The sequence below is a fragment of the Gallus gallus genome, chromosome 1, assembly GCF_016699485.2.
Source record: "Gallus gallus isolate bGalGal1 chromosome 1, bGalGal1.mat.broiler.GRCg7b, whole genome shotgun sequence".
NCBI lineage: Eukaryota > Metazoa > Chordata > Aves > Galliformes > Phasianidae > Gallus > Gallus gallus.
The window spans coordinates 6,749,214-6,768,861 of NC_052532.1; the positions used below are offsets into that span (position 1 = coordinate 6,749,214).

The 19,648-nt window shown below is 43.4% G+C and overlaps 1 protein-coding gene and 1 long non-coding RNA gene across 3 annotated transcripts; one reads left to right on the top strand and one right to left on the bottom strand.

Annotated features, from left to right (window-relative positions):
- Positions 1-2,860: 2,860 nt before the first annotated feature.
- ECHDC3 (enoyl-CoA hydratase domain containing 3) lies at positions 2,861-7,585 on the top strand. The gene is made up of 5 exons (NM_001198652.4): positions 2,861-3,007; positions 3,243-3,364; positions 4,634-4,731; positions 6,009-6,209; positions 7,075-7,585. Exons 1-5 carry the CDS (start codon positions 2,886-2,888, stop codon positions 7,402-7,404), a joined length of 873 nt encoding a protein of 290 aa, NP_001185581.2. The 5' UTR covers positions 2,861-2,885; the 3' UTR covers positions 7,405-7,585.
- Positions 7,586-10,756: 3,171 nt separating this feature from the next.
- On the bottom strand, positions 10,757-16,939 carry LOC121107961. 2 transcript variants are annotated; one of them, XR_006932938.1, is made up of 3 exons: positions 16,873-16,939; positions 16,409-16,645; positions 10,757-11,184 (listed from the first exon to the last, which is right to left on the bottom strand). It is a non-coding gene; the product is annotated as an uncharacterized LOC121107961 (long non-coding RNA). The 2 variants fall into 2 exon arrangements; XR_006932939.1 differs by having other exon boundaries at positions 10,757-12,938.
- Between the last annotated feature and the right edge of the window lie 2,709 nt (positions 16,940-19,648).

A 19,648-nucleotide genomic window follows, 5' to 3' on the forward strand; every position in this document is an offset into this window, starting at 1 on the left:
CCCTAGATCTTCCTTTCTCCCTTTCTTGTAAACAGGAGTGATGTTTCCTTTTTCCAGTCCCCAGGGACAAAGGAATTATGGAACTGTCAGCCAGGAGACTTTTGGCTAAAAAGGAATATCAAAATCTTTTGTTGTCTTTTCTTTAGGCAGTTCCAGAGAGTTCACATCAAGAGAAACCATCCTGTACTGATCTTCCTCTTTGCTAGCAGAATGCACTAAGCAGGAAAATAAATTGTTTTCCTTGGCCTGAGTATAAGAACAGGGCTTTCTTCTCCCTGTTGTTGTGGAACTACAACACACCCAGCAAGAATTTAAGTTGTAAAGGTGCTGAACCCCTCTGGCTCCCAGTGGAATTTGAATGATTTCAGCAGTGTTGGAAATCAGGTCACAAGATCCTCTGGGAATGCCAGGTTGGTATATTTCACAAGAAATAATCTGCATGAAACTCTGCAGGGGATATGCCTGCCTCATGCTCCATAGTATAGTCCCAAGTTTTCATCACAGTACTCCAATTAATGGGTAGAAGTGTTTTTAGGTATATATTTACTCATTTATGTGTGTACGCACACACACCCACGCTCACATACACACAGAGCTTCTCTTTAGCAGTTTTACATTTCAGCCTCACCTCACCAAGGTCTGCCTGTACCCTGGGATGAGATGCCACTGATACTGGCCACCACTGACCATCGAGGTGAAGCAGGAACTCCTGAGGTAAACATCATATCTGCGATCACTGAAAGCCAAGGAAATAAAGACACAAATAATTAAGCCTCATAAAGAGAGGGATTCTACATGCTATTTTTGTTGTCTGTGCATCTTATCTAGCAACATTTGAATGAGGACCCAAGAGTGCCTTATGACAGCTAAATGCACTCGAAATTCAAAACATCTTTTGCTAGCACTGTGTGATACCCTGAAAAGTTTCTGTAATGATCTAACAATGAAATTGCATTATGGCCCTTATCATCTCCCTTTTCATTTCATATGAAAGATCAATAAAGATAAAGGTTAGAAAAGCCCTGTCTGGTACTTGCAATCCCGGTTCTTAGTTGTCTCCAGTTGGAAATGTGAGCTCAGTCATAACTGCAGTGCTGCTAACAAATGCTATAAAAAGGAAAGCTGCCTGAAATTGGAAAAAAAAATAAAATCAGCACTTTCTCAGAGAAGGCAGCAGTGGGTCTGCTTAAAGCACTGGGGAAGCTGCAGCCAAAAAAAATCTGTGATGGAGGAGGGTGTGAAAGGAAACATGAGGCTGTCAATCAAAGTGGAAAAGAGCAGGATTTCCAGGGAGCTGCAAATGCTATATTTAAAAGAAGTTATTTGAAGAATATGGAAAAAAAAGTTATTTCATTGCAAATGGACAAGACAAGAAAACAAAGAGAGAAAGAGAAGGAATTGGGAAAAGAAAAAAGTAAAGGAAAAAAAAAAGATTGCAATTCACAAGGCCAGCTTTAAAGATGATTGAAAGAGGGTACTTGCCAGTGCTGCGGGGGAATGCAAACTCCCCCCAGAAATGGAAGACATTGTGTTCTCTGTGCGTTGGCCTTTGCCACACCAAGAAAGGGCTGAGAACTGCTGTGACCAATATAGAATGATTTATTCTTCTAAATAGGCTTTTTTTTTTTCTCTCCCCTCCCCCCCCCCGCCCCCCACAGATTTATATCATATACTAAAAGTAAATTTTGGCAAAGCACGAAGAGCCATGAGAAAATGAAAAAGGGCAAGTGGAGAAAGTCCAGCCCAGACCCAACCCTCAGACCTATAAATGCCCTTCAACATTTATAAAATACTACATATTTCTATTACAATAAAACCACAAAACCCAGCAATCAGAGGCACACTCACAAAAAGGGGGATGTAAAGGAGGAATACAGATGTTCCAGGGAACATCTGCTGGACATATATCTATTTTAGAGTATCTGTGGCTCTGACAGAAAATGGAGAACAATGAAGCTTTGACTGTGTATAAAACATGTGAATTGTGAATACTTTCTTCTAGCCTTTAGGAAAGGATACACGATGAGTAGGTGTGATAAGAAAGAACAGGGAATCATGACTAGGGAACCTTGCATCTCCTTGAGCAATGCTGCTTGGTCTTTGGGCCTGTTAACATCTCCTAGCAGATCACATTGTTTGCTGCCTGCTTCTTCTACACAGCTGCTTCTTTCCCAGGAGGCTGCCTGAGCCAGGTGTGGAGAAAGAAAGGTCATCACTCCCGTGAGTAAACAGAGAACAGCAGAATGAAATGTGAGAGGTTGTGTTGCAAAGTGACATTTTTTGGAAGGGCTACTGTATGTAATGAGGGTCTGCAGAGAGTTCAGGTACTGAAAGGCCGCTCTCAGGTCTCCCCAGAGCCTTCTCTTCTCCAAGCTGAACAGCCCCAGCTCTCTCAGCCTGTCCTCACAGGGAGGCGTCCCATCCCTTGGGCCTACAGAATACACCTGCTGAGTTATTCTAAATGAGGAAGAGGATGGTACTCCTGATTGCAATGTGCAGGCTCATTCTGGAGAAGATGCTTCACACCTCACACCAAGCTGTATGCTGTAATGCACAGAAGTCTGTTCCTCAGTGGAACCACACCACTTATTTAGTCCCTTCCATGTGTGCCACCACGTCCTTCCTGCGCCGGGGCCCAGACCTGGGTGCACTACTCCAGACGGGCCGTGCCGGGCCAAGAGCAGAGCGGAGCAGAGGAGACCATCCGCTCACTGCCTCACTGCCGCCCGTCTGCTGACGCAGCCCAGGGCGCCGCAGGCGGTGGCCGCCGCCTCACTGCCCGCTCTTTCAGCCTTGAGGCGCTGCCGACCTAACCCTGTGGCTGCAGAGGCAGAGTCGCGGCGCCGGGCTAGGGGTCAGCAGCGAGCCGCAGCCCCGCGGAGGCGATGGCGGCGGCCGCGGCGCTGTGGCGGCTGAGCGGGCCATCAGCGCGGCCCCTGGCCGCGGCCTGCAGCAGCGCGGCGGGAGGAGCGCCGCTGACGCTGCGGCGGCAGTCGGGGGGCGTGCGGTGAGGCGGCGGGGCGCGGTGCTCGGCGGGGTGCCCGGCCCTCCCGGGGCCCTCGGAGCGGCCGCGGGGCGGTGTGAGGGGACGGCGCGGTTCGGGTGGCGGAGGTGGCGGTTACGGCGCGGGGCCGCTGGGAAAGTTCCTCCGTGTCCGTTCTGAGCCTCGCACGGCTTCCAAACGCAGACGCGGCCGCATAGTGGTTCGTCTTTCACCGAGGCGCTCAGTGTTTGCTTTGCAGAAACATTATCCTGAACAACCCCGGGAGACGGAACGCGCTGTCCCTCTCCATGCTGCAGGCGCTGAAGGAGGACCTCCTGCACGACGTCAAGAGCAAAGAGCTCCGCGTGATCGTCATTTCGGGTATCGCCTCGATGGAGAGCTGAGGGGGGCGGGTGGGACGCAAAGAAACGGAATTCCGTGCCGCGTAGGGCTGAGGGTATCGCGGAGTTAAAGGGCTGGAGGGGACGCTGTTCTGGTGCACCCTGCCAGGAGCCTCCCCTCTTCAGACCATTAATTTCCAGATGGTGTCGCTGTGATGCAGAGAGCTGAGGGATGCTGAGCGTGTGGTTACTGCTAAATGCTGTTATAATAATCTGGTCTGTAAGAAAAGTAAACACGTAGGTGAGGTGGCGTCTTCGTGGTTAGAGTTGGAAATGTTGCATCCATAAAAGTACCTGAGAGGCTCTGAAGGAGTAAGATTTAGAAGGAAGTTTTCCACACAGAGGGTGGTGACACACTGAACAGGTTGCCCAAGGAGGCTGTGGATGCCCCATCCCTGGAGGCATTCAAGGCCAGGCTGGATGTGGCTCTGGGCAGCCTGGTGTGGTGGTTGGCGACCCTGCACATAGCAGGGGGTTGAAACTCGATGATCATTGTGGTCCTTTTCGACCCAGGCTGTTCTATGATTCTGTGATTAAAAAGCTTTAGGTCGGTTTATTTTTATGGCAGGTATCTTCATAAGAAAGGAAAATTGTTGTAGATACAGTTATCCATAAAGGGTGCTTTGCTCTTAGCTGCCACTTGAGGAAAGCAAATCCAAAACATAGACAGACAGATTCCTACTTTCTCTACCCAAGCCCTGGGAGGTGAGTGTTAGCAGTGAAGTAACAGAGGGACAGCCCTCCTGGTTCTCCTCCAGCAGAAGAACCTTTTATTTGATCGTGAGCTTAAATGCATGACACAGAAGTCTGGATGATTGCTTAGCTGAAGTTACTCATTAATTCTTCATACAGCAAACGGGGAACATTGTGTTTGTTCAGTGTGAGAGCAGAGCAGTTCATTGGCACTGTGGCTGACTAGTTTGTGTTGTACCAGGGAGCAGTTCAGCGTGGTGTCTCAGCAGAAACCGGGCTGAGAAGTGTAAAGAGCCTTATTTTTAACAGAGTGAACTTGGAGTGGAAGTAGAACGAGGCCTTTCAAAGTGTTTATTGGCGTATCAGTTAAATGCTGCATTTGGCAATTCCAAGTCATTGCAAAACCCAGAAGGAAATGTTTAGGAACTGAGTGCAGACCTCCCTCCCCAGCCCCCTTTGTTTTGACCATTGACGCTTCTGTACCTTTAATGGGGTATTGACACAGCTCTTGGTTTCTTGATTAGTTCAGCCTAATTTTTTATGAAATTCTTCCCAGCTGAAGGACCCGTATTTTGTTCTGGCCATGATTTAAAGGAGCTGTCAACTCAAGATGATGTGAAGCATCATACCCAAGTATTTGAAGTATGTGCAGAGGTAAGCAGGTCCACCCCAGTTTGCCTGGTATGAAGAGCAAGTAGTGATGCTGGTTTATATTAATACCTGACCCTGGTGAAATCGTGTTTCTCTTTGTGCAAATAGAAGTGCTAGAATGCCAACGTGCATTTTTTCTGCAGTGTTTCAGCTGTTTCCCCATGCACATAACAACATTAGCAATACTATGTGGTGCAGTATGTGAGAACTCTGTATTCTCTACAGTAGAGTTTGAGACTGCCCGGGGTTTCACTTCTCCAGAGGCTTCTCAAGTAGGTAACCATACATACCAGGTGGTTTTTTTCAGAGAAGCATTTGACATTGAATTTGTACATCTACAAGGAGTATTTATTTGTTTCCCTGCACACGTGGATATATTGTTACTCTTTGGTTCCCTGCTTCTCTAAATGCACTCAAAATCTCAAAATTGTTTTTAAACAAAATGAGACAAAATCTGATGAGATTCAGAACTAAATGCAGGCAACTTAGGTAACATAAAATATGCTGAACTTCATCTACTGGAGAATTTGAGGTAGCAAATGAAAATTTATCTTGCTATGCTGTGCTAATGATATTTTTTTAAATCCAGATAATGACAGTAATTAGTCCAATAGCATTTTCCATTTTCAAGTACTGAAATAGTTGAGTTTTTTGATCTCCGCTGTAATGAAGGTGATCCTGAATTAGAAAAATTAGACAAATTTGTCTTTCTTAACTTCTCCCATCTAAAGCTGGATAACCCCTGCCCAGCTTTAGGGAGGGAGATTACCCATCCTACAAAGACATCCAGTCTTGAGATGACTCTGTCTGGGTGAAATCAACCCAAGCTCAACACCATGCAGAAACCAGCAATAGGTTTTCCTAAGTCAGTTTTCCATTACAGGGCTAATGAATGTGGGGGTGATGTGTCTGAGATACCACCTCCCACATCCAGGAGTAGTGGGCCTGCACAGTGCAGAGACATGCTAGCTCCGTGCAGATTTAATTCAACTGTTTTTACCTTTGGTTCTCATGCTTTTCATCTCTATTGGAGTTAGCAGGACTAACTTGTGCTGCAGAAACGCAGCTGAGCAGCTACTGAAACAGCAGTGGTTTTGTGCATTAAGGCACACCAAATAAAGTCAGTTATGTAGAGAGAGCTTACGTCTTTTACTGAACTCAAGTCTGTGAAACTGGAAGTACTCACAGTGACATCAGTCCTGTGAAGCAGGTGCAAGTTTTAATACAGCCACTGCTTAACATCGAGGCCTAACTGGTCCCTTATTTTGGTGTGCATACAGGTTATGACTTTAATCCAGAGACTTCCAGTACCAGTGATTGCCAAAGTGAATGGCCTGGCCACAGCAGCAGGCTGTCAGCTAGTGGCGAGCTGTGACATTGCGGTGGCAAGTGAGAAATCACGCTTTGCTACTCCTGGAGTAAACATTGGATTGTTTTGCTCCACACCAGCTGTGGCCCTGGGCAGATCTCTTCCAAGAAAGGTAGGCTTCTTTCTCAGCTACTCTGTAATTTTGCAGTAAGTAAGATCCAATGCTGGGAGTTTCAGTTCCATTGCCTTAACTTCATCTTCCTGCAGTATAACGTTCAAAATACTTTGTTGCCAAAAACACGCTCTTAATGCTTTGGACTAAGGAAAAAATGAGATGACCTCCGTTTAGGGAAAGCAGCTTCCCACTGATGTGATTCCAACCAGCAGGAATTCGTACCAGCAATGCACCAGCTCAGCAGTCCCCCTCCTTTCCAGCAGTCAGTGCTTTAGACAACGATGTTCTCCCCCTGATGAGAAACCTCTGTGAGCTCAGGATACCAATCCCACTGAGCTGTCAGTTCCTGCCAGGCAATGACATTTCACTGCCAGCATGATCTGCCTGGGTTTAGATCAAGTTGCTGTAAATAGCATCTGAAACCCTCCTTCATCTTCTTCCTTATTTATTTCCTACTGCTTGTACTACACATCTCTCACTGCATAAGCAATAGTGTGATCTGTAAAGCCTCTATAAATGAGAAAATAAATTTTAAGTTGTGATCCACATAGATTCTCATGGACGGACTCGAGGTGCAGTAGGACTGCTGAGATGGGAGAACAAATGGATGAAAGCTTCAACTTCAAATTTCCTATCCTAAGGCAGATACTTTCAGAAACTCTGCATTAGACTTAGTGAGGGCTTTATTACGTATTACTCTATGAACAGCTAAAATACCACGCTGGGTTGTTTGACTTTGTGGACGACCATCCACATTTTTCTCTATTCCTACTGCAGTTACCAGAGATTCTGAGCTTTTGGAGAAGGAAAAAAGCAGTGAGGTAGTTGAATTGACTTAACATGGTTGTCTTTTCTTGATCAGGTGGCATTGGAGATGCTTTTCACGGGTGAGCCTCTTTCTGCCCATGAAGCGTTAATGCACGGGCTTGTCAGCAAGGTGGTACCAGAAGACAAGCTGGAAGAAGAGACCATGAGAATCTCTCACAAGATATGTGAAAGCAGCAAATCCGTCCTGGCACTGGGGAAAGCCACCTTCTACAGACAGATGGCTCAGGACCTTGATACTGCTTACAAAATAACCTCTCAGGTCATGGTAGACAATTTGACTTTGAGGGATGGGCAGGAAGGTATCGAAGCCTTCATTCAGAAACGCAAACCTGTCTGGTCACACGCTCAGGATGAGAAGAAATGAATCCTGTTTCTAAGCTAAGCTGAGGTGTACTTCCATGATTCACACAGTTGCCTTTGGGAAATACGTTTCTGTTCTTATTGAAAGTTTATCATACACAATGCCAAAGCCACAGTAAATTTCTTAAAGTTTATTACATATACTTAGAAATAAAATCACACCAAATGCTTGTTTTTTTCAGCAATTAATCTCATCTATGGCTTCAGAAGGAACTCCATGCTACAAAAATCAGTTTGATATGTCCCAGGTGGTATATGGAATCACAGGGATTGGGAGAGAACTCAGATCACCCTGTTGAGTTACTTGCCTTGCTCACTGCTCCTGAGCATCCTTGGCATCGTGCTAGCAGCCATCCTGCTGGCAGGCTTGCCTGTTATTTCAGGCACTTTGAACTGAAAAACTGCCACAATGAAAAGTCAATGGTTTTGTCATTGGGCCACAGAGGTACTACATGGAGCTAGAGGAAACCAGGCCAAGTTTTATTTGATGCAGTTGCAGCCAGTGTGTTTCAGAATGTTCCTTAGTTCTCAATGAGCATTTCCGTTTGTCTCTATTAATAGAGAATTAAAGGGTTTGGACACACTCCAGAGGTGGTGCTAATACTTACTGTAAATTACTTGAATTCTGTTCAGCGTGTTACAGAAAAAAAAGCCTCTAACAGTAACCCATTACTTCTTATGAGTATTACCTACTAATGAACTGTATGCATTATTAGTTTGTCTCCTTCAGCCGGTCCTGTTGTTTCACCACCAGCTCAAATTAGCACTTGCCTGTTCCAGCTCTAGAGAATTTTGCTGGTGACTCTTTGGAGGCTAAACCTGGCTTGGGGTGTTCAGTTTCAAAGTGCACACTGCAAAAGCACAGCCGGACACTTCAGCAGACACTCTGACTTGGCAGGGTTTTGATCCAGTCATAATGTTCAGGCTTTATCATGGAATCTCAGGCATGATGGTTTGAAAGCTTGGCTTTGTACTCAGAGCTGGGCTTTACCAACACTTTAACAGGTCAACCCTGGATTTAACATCTTGACAACCTCCAACAGCAAGCATTCAGCTGCTGTACCAGTAGCATACAACCTTCCTGGTGGAAAAAAAAGTCTACCATAAGCCTCAAAGCAGTAGGTTTTTGGCCATTTCCCTTTTGATACACAACCTGGCACAAAAAGGGAAACTTTGGCTTCATCATCCCTGTATCTCACCTCAAGCAGTCACAGGCTGCGCTTAGATCACACTTAGATCCCTCTGTGCCACATTATCAAAGCCAGGCTGGATGTGACTCTGGGCAGCCTGGTGTGGTGGTTGGCGACCCTGCACATGGCAGGGAGGTTGAAACTCAATGATCATTTTGGTCCTTTTCTACCCAGGCCATTCTATGATTATGCAAATCCAGCTTCTTCAGCTCTCCTTGTAGGTCATGTTCTCTAGGTAATCAGCTTTCTGGTGGACCACTTCCAGTTTCTCAACAACCCTTTTGCATGAGCTGTGTCAAAACTGGTCTGTATTCCAAGTACAGCCTCACCAGTGCTGAGTAGAAGGAAATATTTCCTCCATCTCCTGGCCATGTTAAGCCAGCCAGTATTGCTCACTGTGCATTTTGTCTTATTTGTGATGAGTGCACTGCTGGCTCATGTTCAGCTGGGTATCCCCTGTAAGTGGGTCTGCAGCTCTGCCTGCCTGATCCTAGCCTGCGCTGGTGCTTGGTGTTATTCTTCCCAGGTGCAGAATCTTTCATTTCCCCTTATGGTCCTTCTGGACTGAAGCCAGGCCATTCAGCCATCCTCCTAATTTAGCATCATCTGCAGATTTGCTGAGAGTGTGCTATTGGTGAAGTGATACCAATCCATAATGATCAACATGGGATGGCCTCTCAGAGAAGATGTTTTTTCTGAAGTTCCATACAGCTAAATTGTGATGGCTTACCCATTTCATACTTAAACAGTCATCTAAGAAAATCAGATGAATGACTCTGTGGGCGCATTTTTTCTCTTCACTGATAGCAAAAGTAACATAAAGTCTCAAGCCAGATCAGATACTACCCATAGCTACTAAAACTACAAGGTGGGAATACCATGAATCAAGAGGGATTTTGTATGTAGTTGCAACAACCCCACTTCAGAATGTCCCAACCATGAGGAGGGCTGATTTTGGGAGTATCTCCGTGCAATGAGAAGTGGTCTCAGACTTCAGGCAGAACCTCCCTCCCAGAGAGCAGCAGTGGGCTGTCCTCTGTCAGGTGCACTGCTGGATACAATGGGTTGAATGACACTTTGTTTCCTAAGTAAGTGTCAAATTCTGTTCTTCATGCTATCCTGATGGTTTCCTTCACAGAACAAAAATAGGAAGGCACTGACAGAGCTGCCCAGAGAAGCTGTGGATGCCCCATCCCTGGAGATGCTCAAGGCCAGGTTGGATGGGGCCCTGGGCAGCCTGATCTGATGGGGGGCAACCAGCCCATGGCAGGAGGTTGGAACTGAGTAGGCTTTAGGGTCCCTTCCAACCCAAGCCATTCTATGATTATAACAGGGAACCGTACCTGGAGATTTTGGAGCAAAACTCAACCTCTTCTTAGGGGCCTACACACTGTAATTCAAACCAGTGATGTATTATTCATGTGCATGCAGCCCCACAAAGCAATTCTTTTCTATCCACAATCCACAGTCATGATGTAAAAAAAGTGATTTCCAATTCTGCAGCAGTTGTTTAATTTGAGAAACTTCACCATTAAGAACAGTTTGTTTCTATAGGAATGTGAAAAATGCAGATTGGTGGGAATAGACATTTTCAAAATAAAATTTCTACCGTTTTCACTGAGAAGATTGAATAAGTTTTATATAAACTTACATCGTTTATATAGGTTGGAAAATGTTCTGAACAGTTAAGACAGTGAAGAGTTAAATCTGGAGCCCAGTAACCTTCATCATGTCCTTTTTAATACGGTAAGATGCTGCACTCAGACTGTTCCCCCATGCTGCTCTAAAAGCATTAGGAAAGAGTAAATTGTTTAAAAAAATATTTATATTTAATGGCTATGTTGCAACTACTCAGCAAATCTCTACTGGCTCTTTGTTCCAGGCTTTTAGAAATAAGTACATTATCTGATTTTTGCAGAACAGTGCTCTTTCCAACTAACTGCAGCAATAAAATGATTTCAGTGGCCATCTTAAAAAATGAATGACAGTTGAGTTGAGCACATTCTTTCAGATATTTAGAAATTCATCTTCTGAAACTGATTGCCATACATACAAGACAGGGTTTGGTGTTACTGTTAATTCCTAGGTTTAATTTCTGAAGCAAAATTCTTCATTTTTAAAGAATAATCATTTCATTTGAAATAATTATGCTGGAATGGAGTTGGATCTGGTCATCTTATGTCTGCGTGTGGATTTATTGAATTTGAATGGCCTCATGAGACTCTTAGTGTCACAAAGACATACAGGCATCCTCAGCGTTGCTCACTGTGAGCGGATCGTGGCATTAATGGACGTGCTGCAGAAAGAATGGGCATACTTCAGCAACATGAAGTGGTGATGGGAAGAGAAGCTAACTATCAAAAATGGTGTGCTGCTTGTTTGTAGGGTAGGCTGAAGGTAGGTGTCTTTCCTTACCATTGGCTTTCTGTGTAAAATACCAAACCCCACAGTGCCTCAAGTTCCTTTGCAGTTCAGATCCATGGAAACTGAGGAAGCTGTGGATGGCTGCATTCGGGTCCTTCAGGATACTGCTTCTCTAGGGTCATGGTCTCTTCCAGTCAGTGATCTCTTACAAAGTGCGACGGATGTTTGTGCTGTACTTTCAGATATTTAAAAGAATAATATAAGTACGTTTTAATTCAGTTTCCAGAGTATTTGTATTATTTCATGCAATAAAATAATTGTGTAATTAGTGATCATTAGTTCAAAAAATGATGGCATCCGTAGGAAACTCTCCCTCTTGCTTGAGCTGCTAGAAAGAGAAGAGCTTCAGAAGGCTTTAGAACATTCCTGCCCTGGCCCCTGTGCACTGACAAAGCAACGTCATTTTTCATTTCTGACGTGTGTAATTTTTACTTTTGCCCATATCTGCCTCTATTGTTTAATTTAATGGACTTGCAGGCCATCCCTGGGAAGCAACGTGGTTCCAGAACTGTTAATTAAGCTCTACAGCCAAGAAACAGCAAACCAAATAATAGATTGGGAGCCTTTCCACTGTGGCTATCTGTTGCCTAAGGGAGAGTTTGTCCTAAAATAGCAAGGAGTCTATCCCTCATCAGCCATTCATTTTTATTAAAGAATCTGCTCTCCAGTGGTCTGCCAGGTAATTAGCCTAGTTTCAAGTGACCCTAATAGCATGTGGCATACACTCAGCCTTCTCTGTAAACTAAGAATGACTCCATCTGTGCAGAGCAACTTGTCACTGCAAATGACAGAAAGGGATGAGTTTTCTATATGTATACACAGGAACAGCTGGAATGGAAATGCAGAAAACACAAGCAAGGAATTGCCATTATGAATGTAACTACAGAACCATAGAGTTATTGAGATTTGGAAAAGATGATAGTGAACCATCTGGCCGCTGACCTCAGAGTGTCAGTGATGTAGAGGCATTACAAGAATGTTTTTCAGCCTTTGCCTGGAACTTTTATAAGTGATATATAGGCAAAATCTAGAGGATATGGTCATATAATCACTCGTGCTGTAACCCCGGTCTCCCCTCATTAACAAGTTTCAAGCCGGGATGCAGAGACCGGTGGAGTAACACACAGAACAAGGTCATTCCTAATTCATGCTCTTGGTAATACTGTGCCTTATCGCATCATTTATGGGCTGAATGCTGAAGCTAGAATCAGACTCAGGAGATGGGCAAGGTATTTATAACATTCACATTCCACAGAGCTGACAAACAGAATGGTAGTCTTCATCATCTGGAATTATACATAAGCTTCCTGTGGTTCTCTTAAGGCAGCCCAGCGCAGGATTCAGCAGACTGAGTAAGAATTAGTTTTGTGATGGTTTGAAGTACTCCCATAGCTGCAGAGGAGAGAGCTTGAAAGACACAAAAAGCTGGACATATTTAACATTAAAAATACATGGCTATCTCACTGGTAAAAAGGCAGCACCATACTTTTATGCTTCAGCTCATGATTTCTGAGCATTTGGACAGCAACACCGTCTCCTTCACAGAATTGCCTTTGGGTAATTCCTGTACTGTCATTCTTGTGTTGCAGGTGGGGAAATGAAGGCCAAATGTGCTCCATCTGAGGTCTCACAGTGAGCCAGTGGCATTGTAACAGTGACATCCAGCATGCAGACACCTGCTCCTTGCACTTCTTCAGCAGCAAAGGTTTCAGTAAAATCAGCAGAAATGCAGGGTAACCGCATGCCCTGACAGCCTGCAAAGGCTTCTGAGCAGGAATTATGAGCTACTGCATCAAAGGTCCCACGCTTGACATTTATTGGCTTTTTGATGAATGTTGAGGTAATTTTACTGTCAACAGTTTCTCATTAGGAGCCTGGCAGTGTTCTTTCTGACCATTATCTTGCTCAAAATCGTATCAGGTTGCTACAAAGAGAGGAGATTTTTTGCAGAGCCCATCTATCTCTGTAGCTACTAAACGTTCTAATAATTCTACATTAGAATAATTTTGTGGAAATGCAGGCTGCCTCCTCTAAACAATAAGGAGAACAGACAAATGGTGAAACTTCTATGAGGACCTGAAGCTATAGGATAAAACCCATACTGAGATGAGTAGGATTCATTTTTCTTCATCTGGATAGCATTGCACATAGATTATACTAATTCTGAATTTAGCCAGTAATGCATTCCCATCCTGTTATGTGCATTTTTAAAGAGAGACCCACAAAGCATAAAAAAGTATTGGAGCTATACCTTTCTCACTCTCCACTGCATGATGAGCTGTTTCCTGGCTGTCTGTTGTCAGTATTAGTGTTGTTTGTTTGGATTTTTTTGGACAATCTTACAGCTTTTATCAAAAGAAAGCAGTGAAAATGTGCTTCTAATACCACTATGTATTTAGAAAGGGAAGATTCATTCATGAACCTTCGTTGTTGCCAACTGTAGTAATTTTCATTCTATGACTTTTAAAATGTTAATATTAAATATTTGGATTCTGAAGTCATGACAATGGGAGCACCACAGGGCTGCTCTATTTTTTATTGATTATGACTGTTATAGAGAAAAAATTGGAAAACCAAACCAGATGATGAACGAACAAATGAAATCTCTACTACTAAAACTGAAGCCCTGGGCTTTGGAATATTGATTCATGACTGCTAAGCAGGGCCAGCAGCATAGGCACCTGGATATTTTAACATAGTTTTGTTGTAGCTACTTAATAGAATAGATTCTAACCTTTCCCCCTTAGGTGTGACACTGTTTTCAGGCTTTTAATGCTTTGGAGTTAATTAAATATATATATATATATATATATAGTAGCCTAGGTCAAATAATGACCAAACTCTTTAAACTTATGTCCTCAGCAATGCAAGTTAACCTGTCTGACTTAGTACAGGTACAGGTATTGATCTCTACCACCAGTTCTGTTGAAATAAAGTCACCCCTGGAGAAGGCAGAAGAAGAATATGGATGGCAAAATCTTAGACTATCTGCTACTTGGCTCATCAGAGCCATATGTCAGTGAGGTCTGATGTAATGGGTCACGTTTAAGGCAACAGAAGCTCCAGCCATAGTCTGCCTTCTGAAGGAGTTTTTAAGGACTAATTAACTGCAATAGGAGAATGTTGACATTCAGCCTGCCTCAGCTGCTGATAACAGAGGAGGTGTTAGGTCTTCCAAAAAGCACTCAGGTTTTGTTCCAGACTTGTCCTCCTATAAACAATTACAGTGGATGAAGTCATTTTTGAAAAGATGAGTGATGTTCTTCCTGTCAGTTCTCCCCTCTTTACATCAAGGGTAATGTGCTATATACCTGCTCCAGTCTTCCTCACTTCTGGGCTCAAAATCATGCTCACTAAGGACACTGAGTGATTCTTATGGAAAGAATCAATAAAGAATAAGTAAAACATATACAGAATATGGGGGTAAGGAGAAAGCAAACAAACACATGAAGTCATTCTCCTAACATGGCCTTCAATCTATATATGAATATTCAGATTCTTTTACCTGTTCAATGAGATTTACAGTTTATGCCATTAAAACTTTGCCATCTTCTCTCTTAATACCTCACTCGATTAGGACTGGAAAATTGACTCAGCTTACCCCTTTTTTACTGGGACCAGCAAGAATATTCATGCAAGGACAATCATCCCATTCGTTCATTGGCCTGAGGCTACTATTACATACTGTTATTATAATATTATCATTGCAATAACCTACTTAATAAAGTAATACCACAACAGTTCAGGAATTGAAATTTTGATGTCTCCAATCCCTGTTTGGCTTTAGAAGCTGCAGTCCTGATTGCTGCCATCAGAAGGCTCTCCTGTCTGAGATGGAGAATAGCATTTGTCTGGCAGTGAACGTAGACTTCTATCCCTTAACACAGACTGTTAAAAAAAGCCCAATGTACTCAGTGTGGTAAAACAGAAGCTGCAGAAGATGACAGCCCTCTTTGTGTGTTGTCTGTGACAGCCCCGTATACTTCTAGTGTTTTTTTTTTTCATGTGAGCATTTATTCAGAGTAGACAACCCAGTAATACTTCCATGGACAGCTTGAAACCCTCCTGAGGCACCGAATGGCTGAAATACAGCACCAATTTATTCAGCTACCCACTCCCAACTACCAAAGAAGCAAAATAGAAAGAGTAAATTTAACACAGCAGTAGTCCTGGTGAACAGCAATTCAGTAGCAATTCATAGGGTTAAAAATATCTTTCAATAGTTTTAAAAAGGTATTTAAAAAAAGACCTTTCTGCCTTGTTCATCACTACAGTATTTAAATATGTATTTACAAGCCATTTGTTAAATAATTCTGAAACATAGACAAGAGGAAAGGCTTTATAAATTACTGGACAAGAACCAAGGAAAAGGGATTCACTTTCTGGCTTACCCTCAAAACTGCAGGGTGACCCTGGGGAAGCTGCTGTAGCTGTCTAGCCCAACCTCCTATTTACCATAGGTCTCTACTTCTTGGCCTGCTTACCCCACACTGGCATTTGACTGAATTGCAACCTCTGTTGAGCTAAGGAAATATATAACCGTGTGAAAAGGAAAAAAAGGAGAGAGGTTCCTTCAGTAAACTACAGATTCTCAGAAAACTTTCTTTGCACCTTTACAAAAAATACTTGAAGTAAGGGCACTATATAGCAAATGGTCAGCAGAGGGCAATAATAGCTCACATCTTGCCATTCCTGGTTATTCAGCTACCAGTTTTGCCAATGTTGTGTTTCTGTTTGACTGCTCAAGGGCAATGGGACCTCTGTTCAAGAACTCCCTAAGTCATGCAAGGGATGGGTATAAATTCTCTCCTGTTCCACTTTCACTGCAGCCTCTGTGTCAGCACCCTCTCCATTACTCTGTAGGACCAGCTGTGAGGCTGTGATCCAAAAATCAAGATGAGCTACTTGATACTGAAATCTTGGAAGATTTTTTGAAGCAAAAGGGGAACTTGTCATGCTTTAAGAAATACACCTATGAGAAATCCAGGCATGTTTAGGGACCTGGGCCATTCAGCTAAGCACAGTTTTAGAAGGCGTGGTTGTCATACAGGGAGCTGTATTTTAGATCCAAATGAGGTTCTGCAGATTGCTATGAGGTTCTGGAGGAAACAAGCTATTTGCAAAGACCTTCCAGAAGACTGGATCTGCAAGGCAGGGAGACGAGGGGAGCAGAATGTGACAGTCATGCCTGAGATTTTCCACAGTCAGTGGCAATGCAGGTGATTATTCTCCCAGCTAGACTTCAGCCAAGTTCTCCTTCTCACCTCTTAAAAGGTGACCTAAGGGACCCCATCTCGTTGACTCATTTTCCCCTACCTGTAAAAGAAGTTACTAAGTTGTCTGTGACACACTGAAAGCAGTGAATGACAAAAAGTAATCAACTATGCTACTCACAGCTCAGTGATGAACTAATACGCTTGTCACACCGCGGAGCCAGTCTGCAAGACAGAGGTGAAAACTGCTGACGGTGTTTCTCCAGAGGGACTGTAAATGCCAAGGCACAGCAGGAACTGGTGAAAAGTAAAAATATTCTCTCAAGTCTTCTCCCAGCAGGAGCAATATTCCAATTGTAATGCAGACATCTTGCCAAGTCGTTCCATCCCTCAGGGCAGGTGAACACTTTGCAAGAGTCTGCAACAGGAATCATTAGACTATAGTAAATATTAAAGAATACAAATGAAATCTTTTTTCTGAACTTCAGTTTTAAGCGTGGCTTCATGAAAGGTAAAAAAGCATGATTGCCATACCATTAATAATGCTTGGAATTTATGGGAACACTGGTTATCAGCCTCAATTAACAAGTCCTCCCTTAATTCCCACTCTGTACACTCTGTAGGAAAAGGATAGAGGGCAATTACCTTGTTCAAAGCCACCACACAGAGGGAAGCTGGTAACTGCTTCATGCACCAAAACTGTGAGTATACTGGGCCACGCTGGAACAGCAGAGGAATTCAAACAAACAGCATGGAATGACCAGCTGCGGAATGCAGTTAACACAGCCAGGTCAACAAGCACACTGATAAGAACACAGGGCAACAAGTGGGGTCCAACCTAGGAGCCCATGGCAATGGGGTAGAGGTAACATCAGCTTTGTACCAGGCAGCTTCTGGACAATTCTCACCAGCAGATAGAGTGGAAGATGTATCTGAGATGCACCTTTGTTATACTTTTGCTGTCAAGTCTCCGTTCAGAGCAGAGTTATCTCTGTCAGTCATGACTCAATGCCCTTTCCACTAGACAGCCTTCGGTCCCACTGTACAGCTGTGCTCCTACGCAGCTGAGACAGAGGTGATCTGTGCCCTCTTTTATCTTTGATTTTCCTCTGACTCAGTGTGGCATCGTAAGCTGGTTCAGACAGAAACCATTTCAGACTACAGCTATCTGTAACCACAGAAATTGAGCCAAGGCCAGTAATAATGCTACGAGCAAGCAATTAAAACCATGAAACAACAACAAAAAAAAACCCAATATTACATAAGTGTGATAAGCAGCTTGAATAACTAGACCTGGCAAGACCTGGCAAGCCAAAAATGTATTGAAGAAATATTTTTGCAACCTTTCTCAAGATCTTTTCTTCAAAGAAGGCAAAATGTTGGCATTATTTTGGGGGAAAAAAAAGGTACTGGAAAAATGTTTTCAGCAGATTTCTTTTTCTTTAAGTTTTCATCTTTAAGAGTTAAAACAGAAGTGCATGCAAACATTCCCATATAGATGAAAAGTAACCACATTCATGTAGACAGAGGGTTCCTATTAAGATGATTGCACAGAGGATACAAAAATAGATGGTAATAGAAGTGGATATAAGATACCATTAAGAAATCAGTTGCTAATGAGACTCTCAGGACTGATTCAAGACTGCCTGGTGACAGCCCTTGCAGGTGGTGTGTCTCACAGCCATTAGTCAGATGTGCTGCTCTGTGAAGCTTCTTCTACAGGAAACCCCCTACAGAAGAGCTGGCAGGTATGTCCTTAAAGGCAAAGCAAGTGTGCCAAGGGTCTTCCCATTTTCCAGCTATTCCAGCTGCAAGAACAGACTACAGAGACAGCTTGGAGCACAGAAAAAAAAGCAGTATGAGAAGGCTCTGGCACAGGCAGAAGCCAGTCAGCTCTGTCAAGGTACAGAAGATGGCTGTAAGCCAGCATTGGTCCTGCTGGTCCTTGAACTGATATTAGCTCCGACATTCGTGTGATCTTGAACATTCATGCCTGGAGGACAGACTTCTTACTGCATGAATTAAAATCCTGCCTTCAGCTACTCTCAGCAAGGTTAATGACTGTAGTTTATTAAAAGGCCCATAATAGTTTGTTAAATGATGTTGAAAAAGGAAGATTTGTGAAAACAAGTACAAAGCGTCCAGACAAACAAGAGGTTTGCACTGTACTTCCTTTTAAGTGAAACTAGTCAGTCACTGGAAGTCACGTATTTACCACCTCTTTAGGGCCAAGAACAGCACATAAACTACATACATGTGCATCTACAGTATATGTGCAGATGCTCCATCCCGTACTGTTTGTTGATGCTCCAATTGACACTGCGTGGTGGTTTCCTTCCTGTTATCTGCACCCAGTGGACTTCACATGAATGGCACATGCAGCAGAGTATGCATAGAAAGCAACCTGTGAGCTAGCTGTAATCTGCCCCTCTCCTTGCCATTTTCCTCCGGAACTGTGGTTTCAATGAAGAAGCATCCTTCTTTGTGAGAACCAGCAAATGTTCATAGACGTTACCTCCCAAGAGGCAGGGCTGGCAAGGGAGGAAGGCATTAGTGCACAGGTGACCTCACTTATTCTTTGTACAGATCTTACTGACAAAACATTTTTAGAGCTTTATAAACAAAACATACAGAAAAACTCTATATTCTAGACTGGAAATACTACTTCAGTATTTAGCATTTGCAAGAGACCCTTCGTTGCTGAAATGCAAGAAAGCCTCCAGAATTCAGGTGATTTTCTCTTGTTCTGAGGGTCATATTCTCTCAGCAGGCTATTGTGAATCTCCTGATATCTGGTGTCTGCAGTTTGGGTGCTTGGCCAAAAATGGAACCCAAACCCACAGCAAATTTACTGTTCCTCCTACAGTTCATAAAGAGAATCAAATGTTTTGAAAGAGTGATCTAAAAGCCCTGAAATGCTTGGGGTGTGCAGAGGTGCCTAACAGCAGCCAGTGGGGAAATGATGCCTCTGGTGATATTGGGAGCTGGGGTCTGACACCCTATCCTGAGCATAGGGATATTAGTAAGAGGAGAACAAGGCTGCTGCTTTCCTCTTAAAACCTCCAAAAAAAGTGTGAGATACACTTCTAAAATGTCATTTTGTGTTTCTTTATGGTGACTGGAAAGGACTTGAATGTTGCTCCCTCTTGATATGCACTTTTTTTTAATCAAGACTGTCTCCCATCCCATTTTAGAGGTACACGCGATGCAGTGTCATGACCTTAAGGACTGAGCTGTTAGTGCAGGATCATTCACAAATGGTAAAACCACCCCTTCCATCTGTCTTTGCACAGCATCAAGAGGAAGACTGGAGGGAAAAAAAAAGGCAGTAACAAATGTGCTTTCTTTCCTCACTTTTAAGGATGAGATTTCCCTTTTGTAGAGATATCTCTCAGATTATTTACTATCAGAGTCAGCTATC

Excerpts from the sequence above, each read along its gene's own strand:
- ECHDC3 (NM_001198652.4), top strand. The coding sequence starts at position 2,886 with ATGGCGGCGGCCGCGGCGCTGTGGCGGCTGAGCGGGCCATCAGCGCGG. Across the intron at positions 3,008-3,242 it reads CGGCAGTCGGGGGGCGTGCG|AAACATTATCCTGAACAACC; the intron begins GTGAGGCGGCGG and ends TTTGCTTTGCAG. Across the intron at positions 4,732-6,008 it reads TATTTGAAGTATGTGCAGAG|GTTATGACTTTAATCCAGAG; the intron begins GTAAGCAGGTCC and ends GTGTGCATACAG.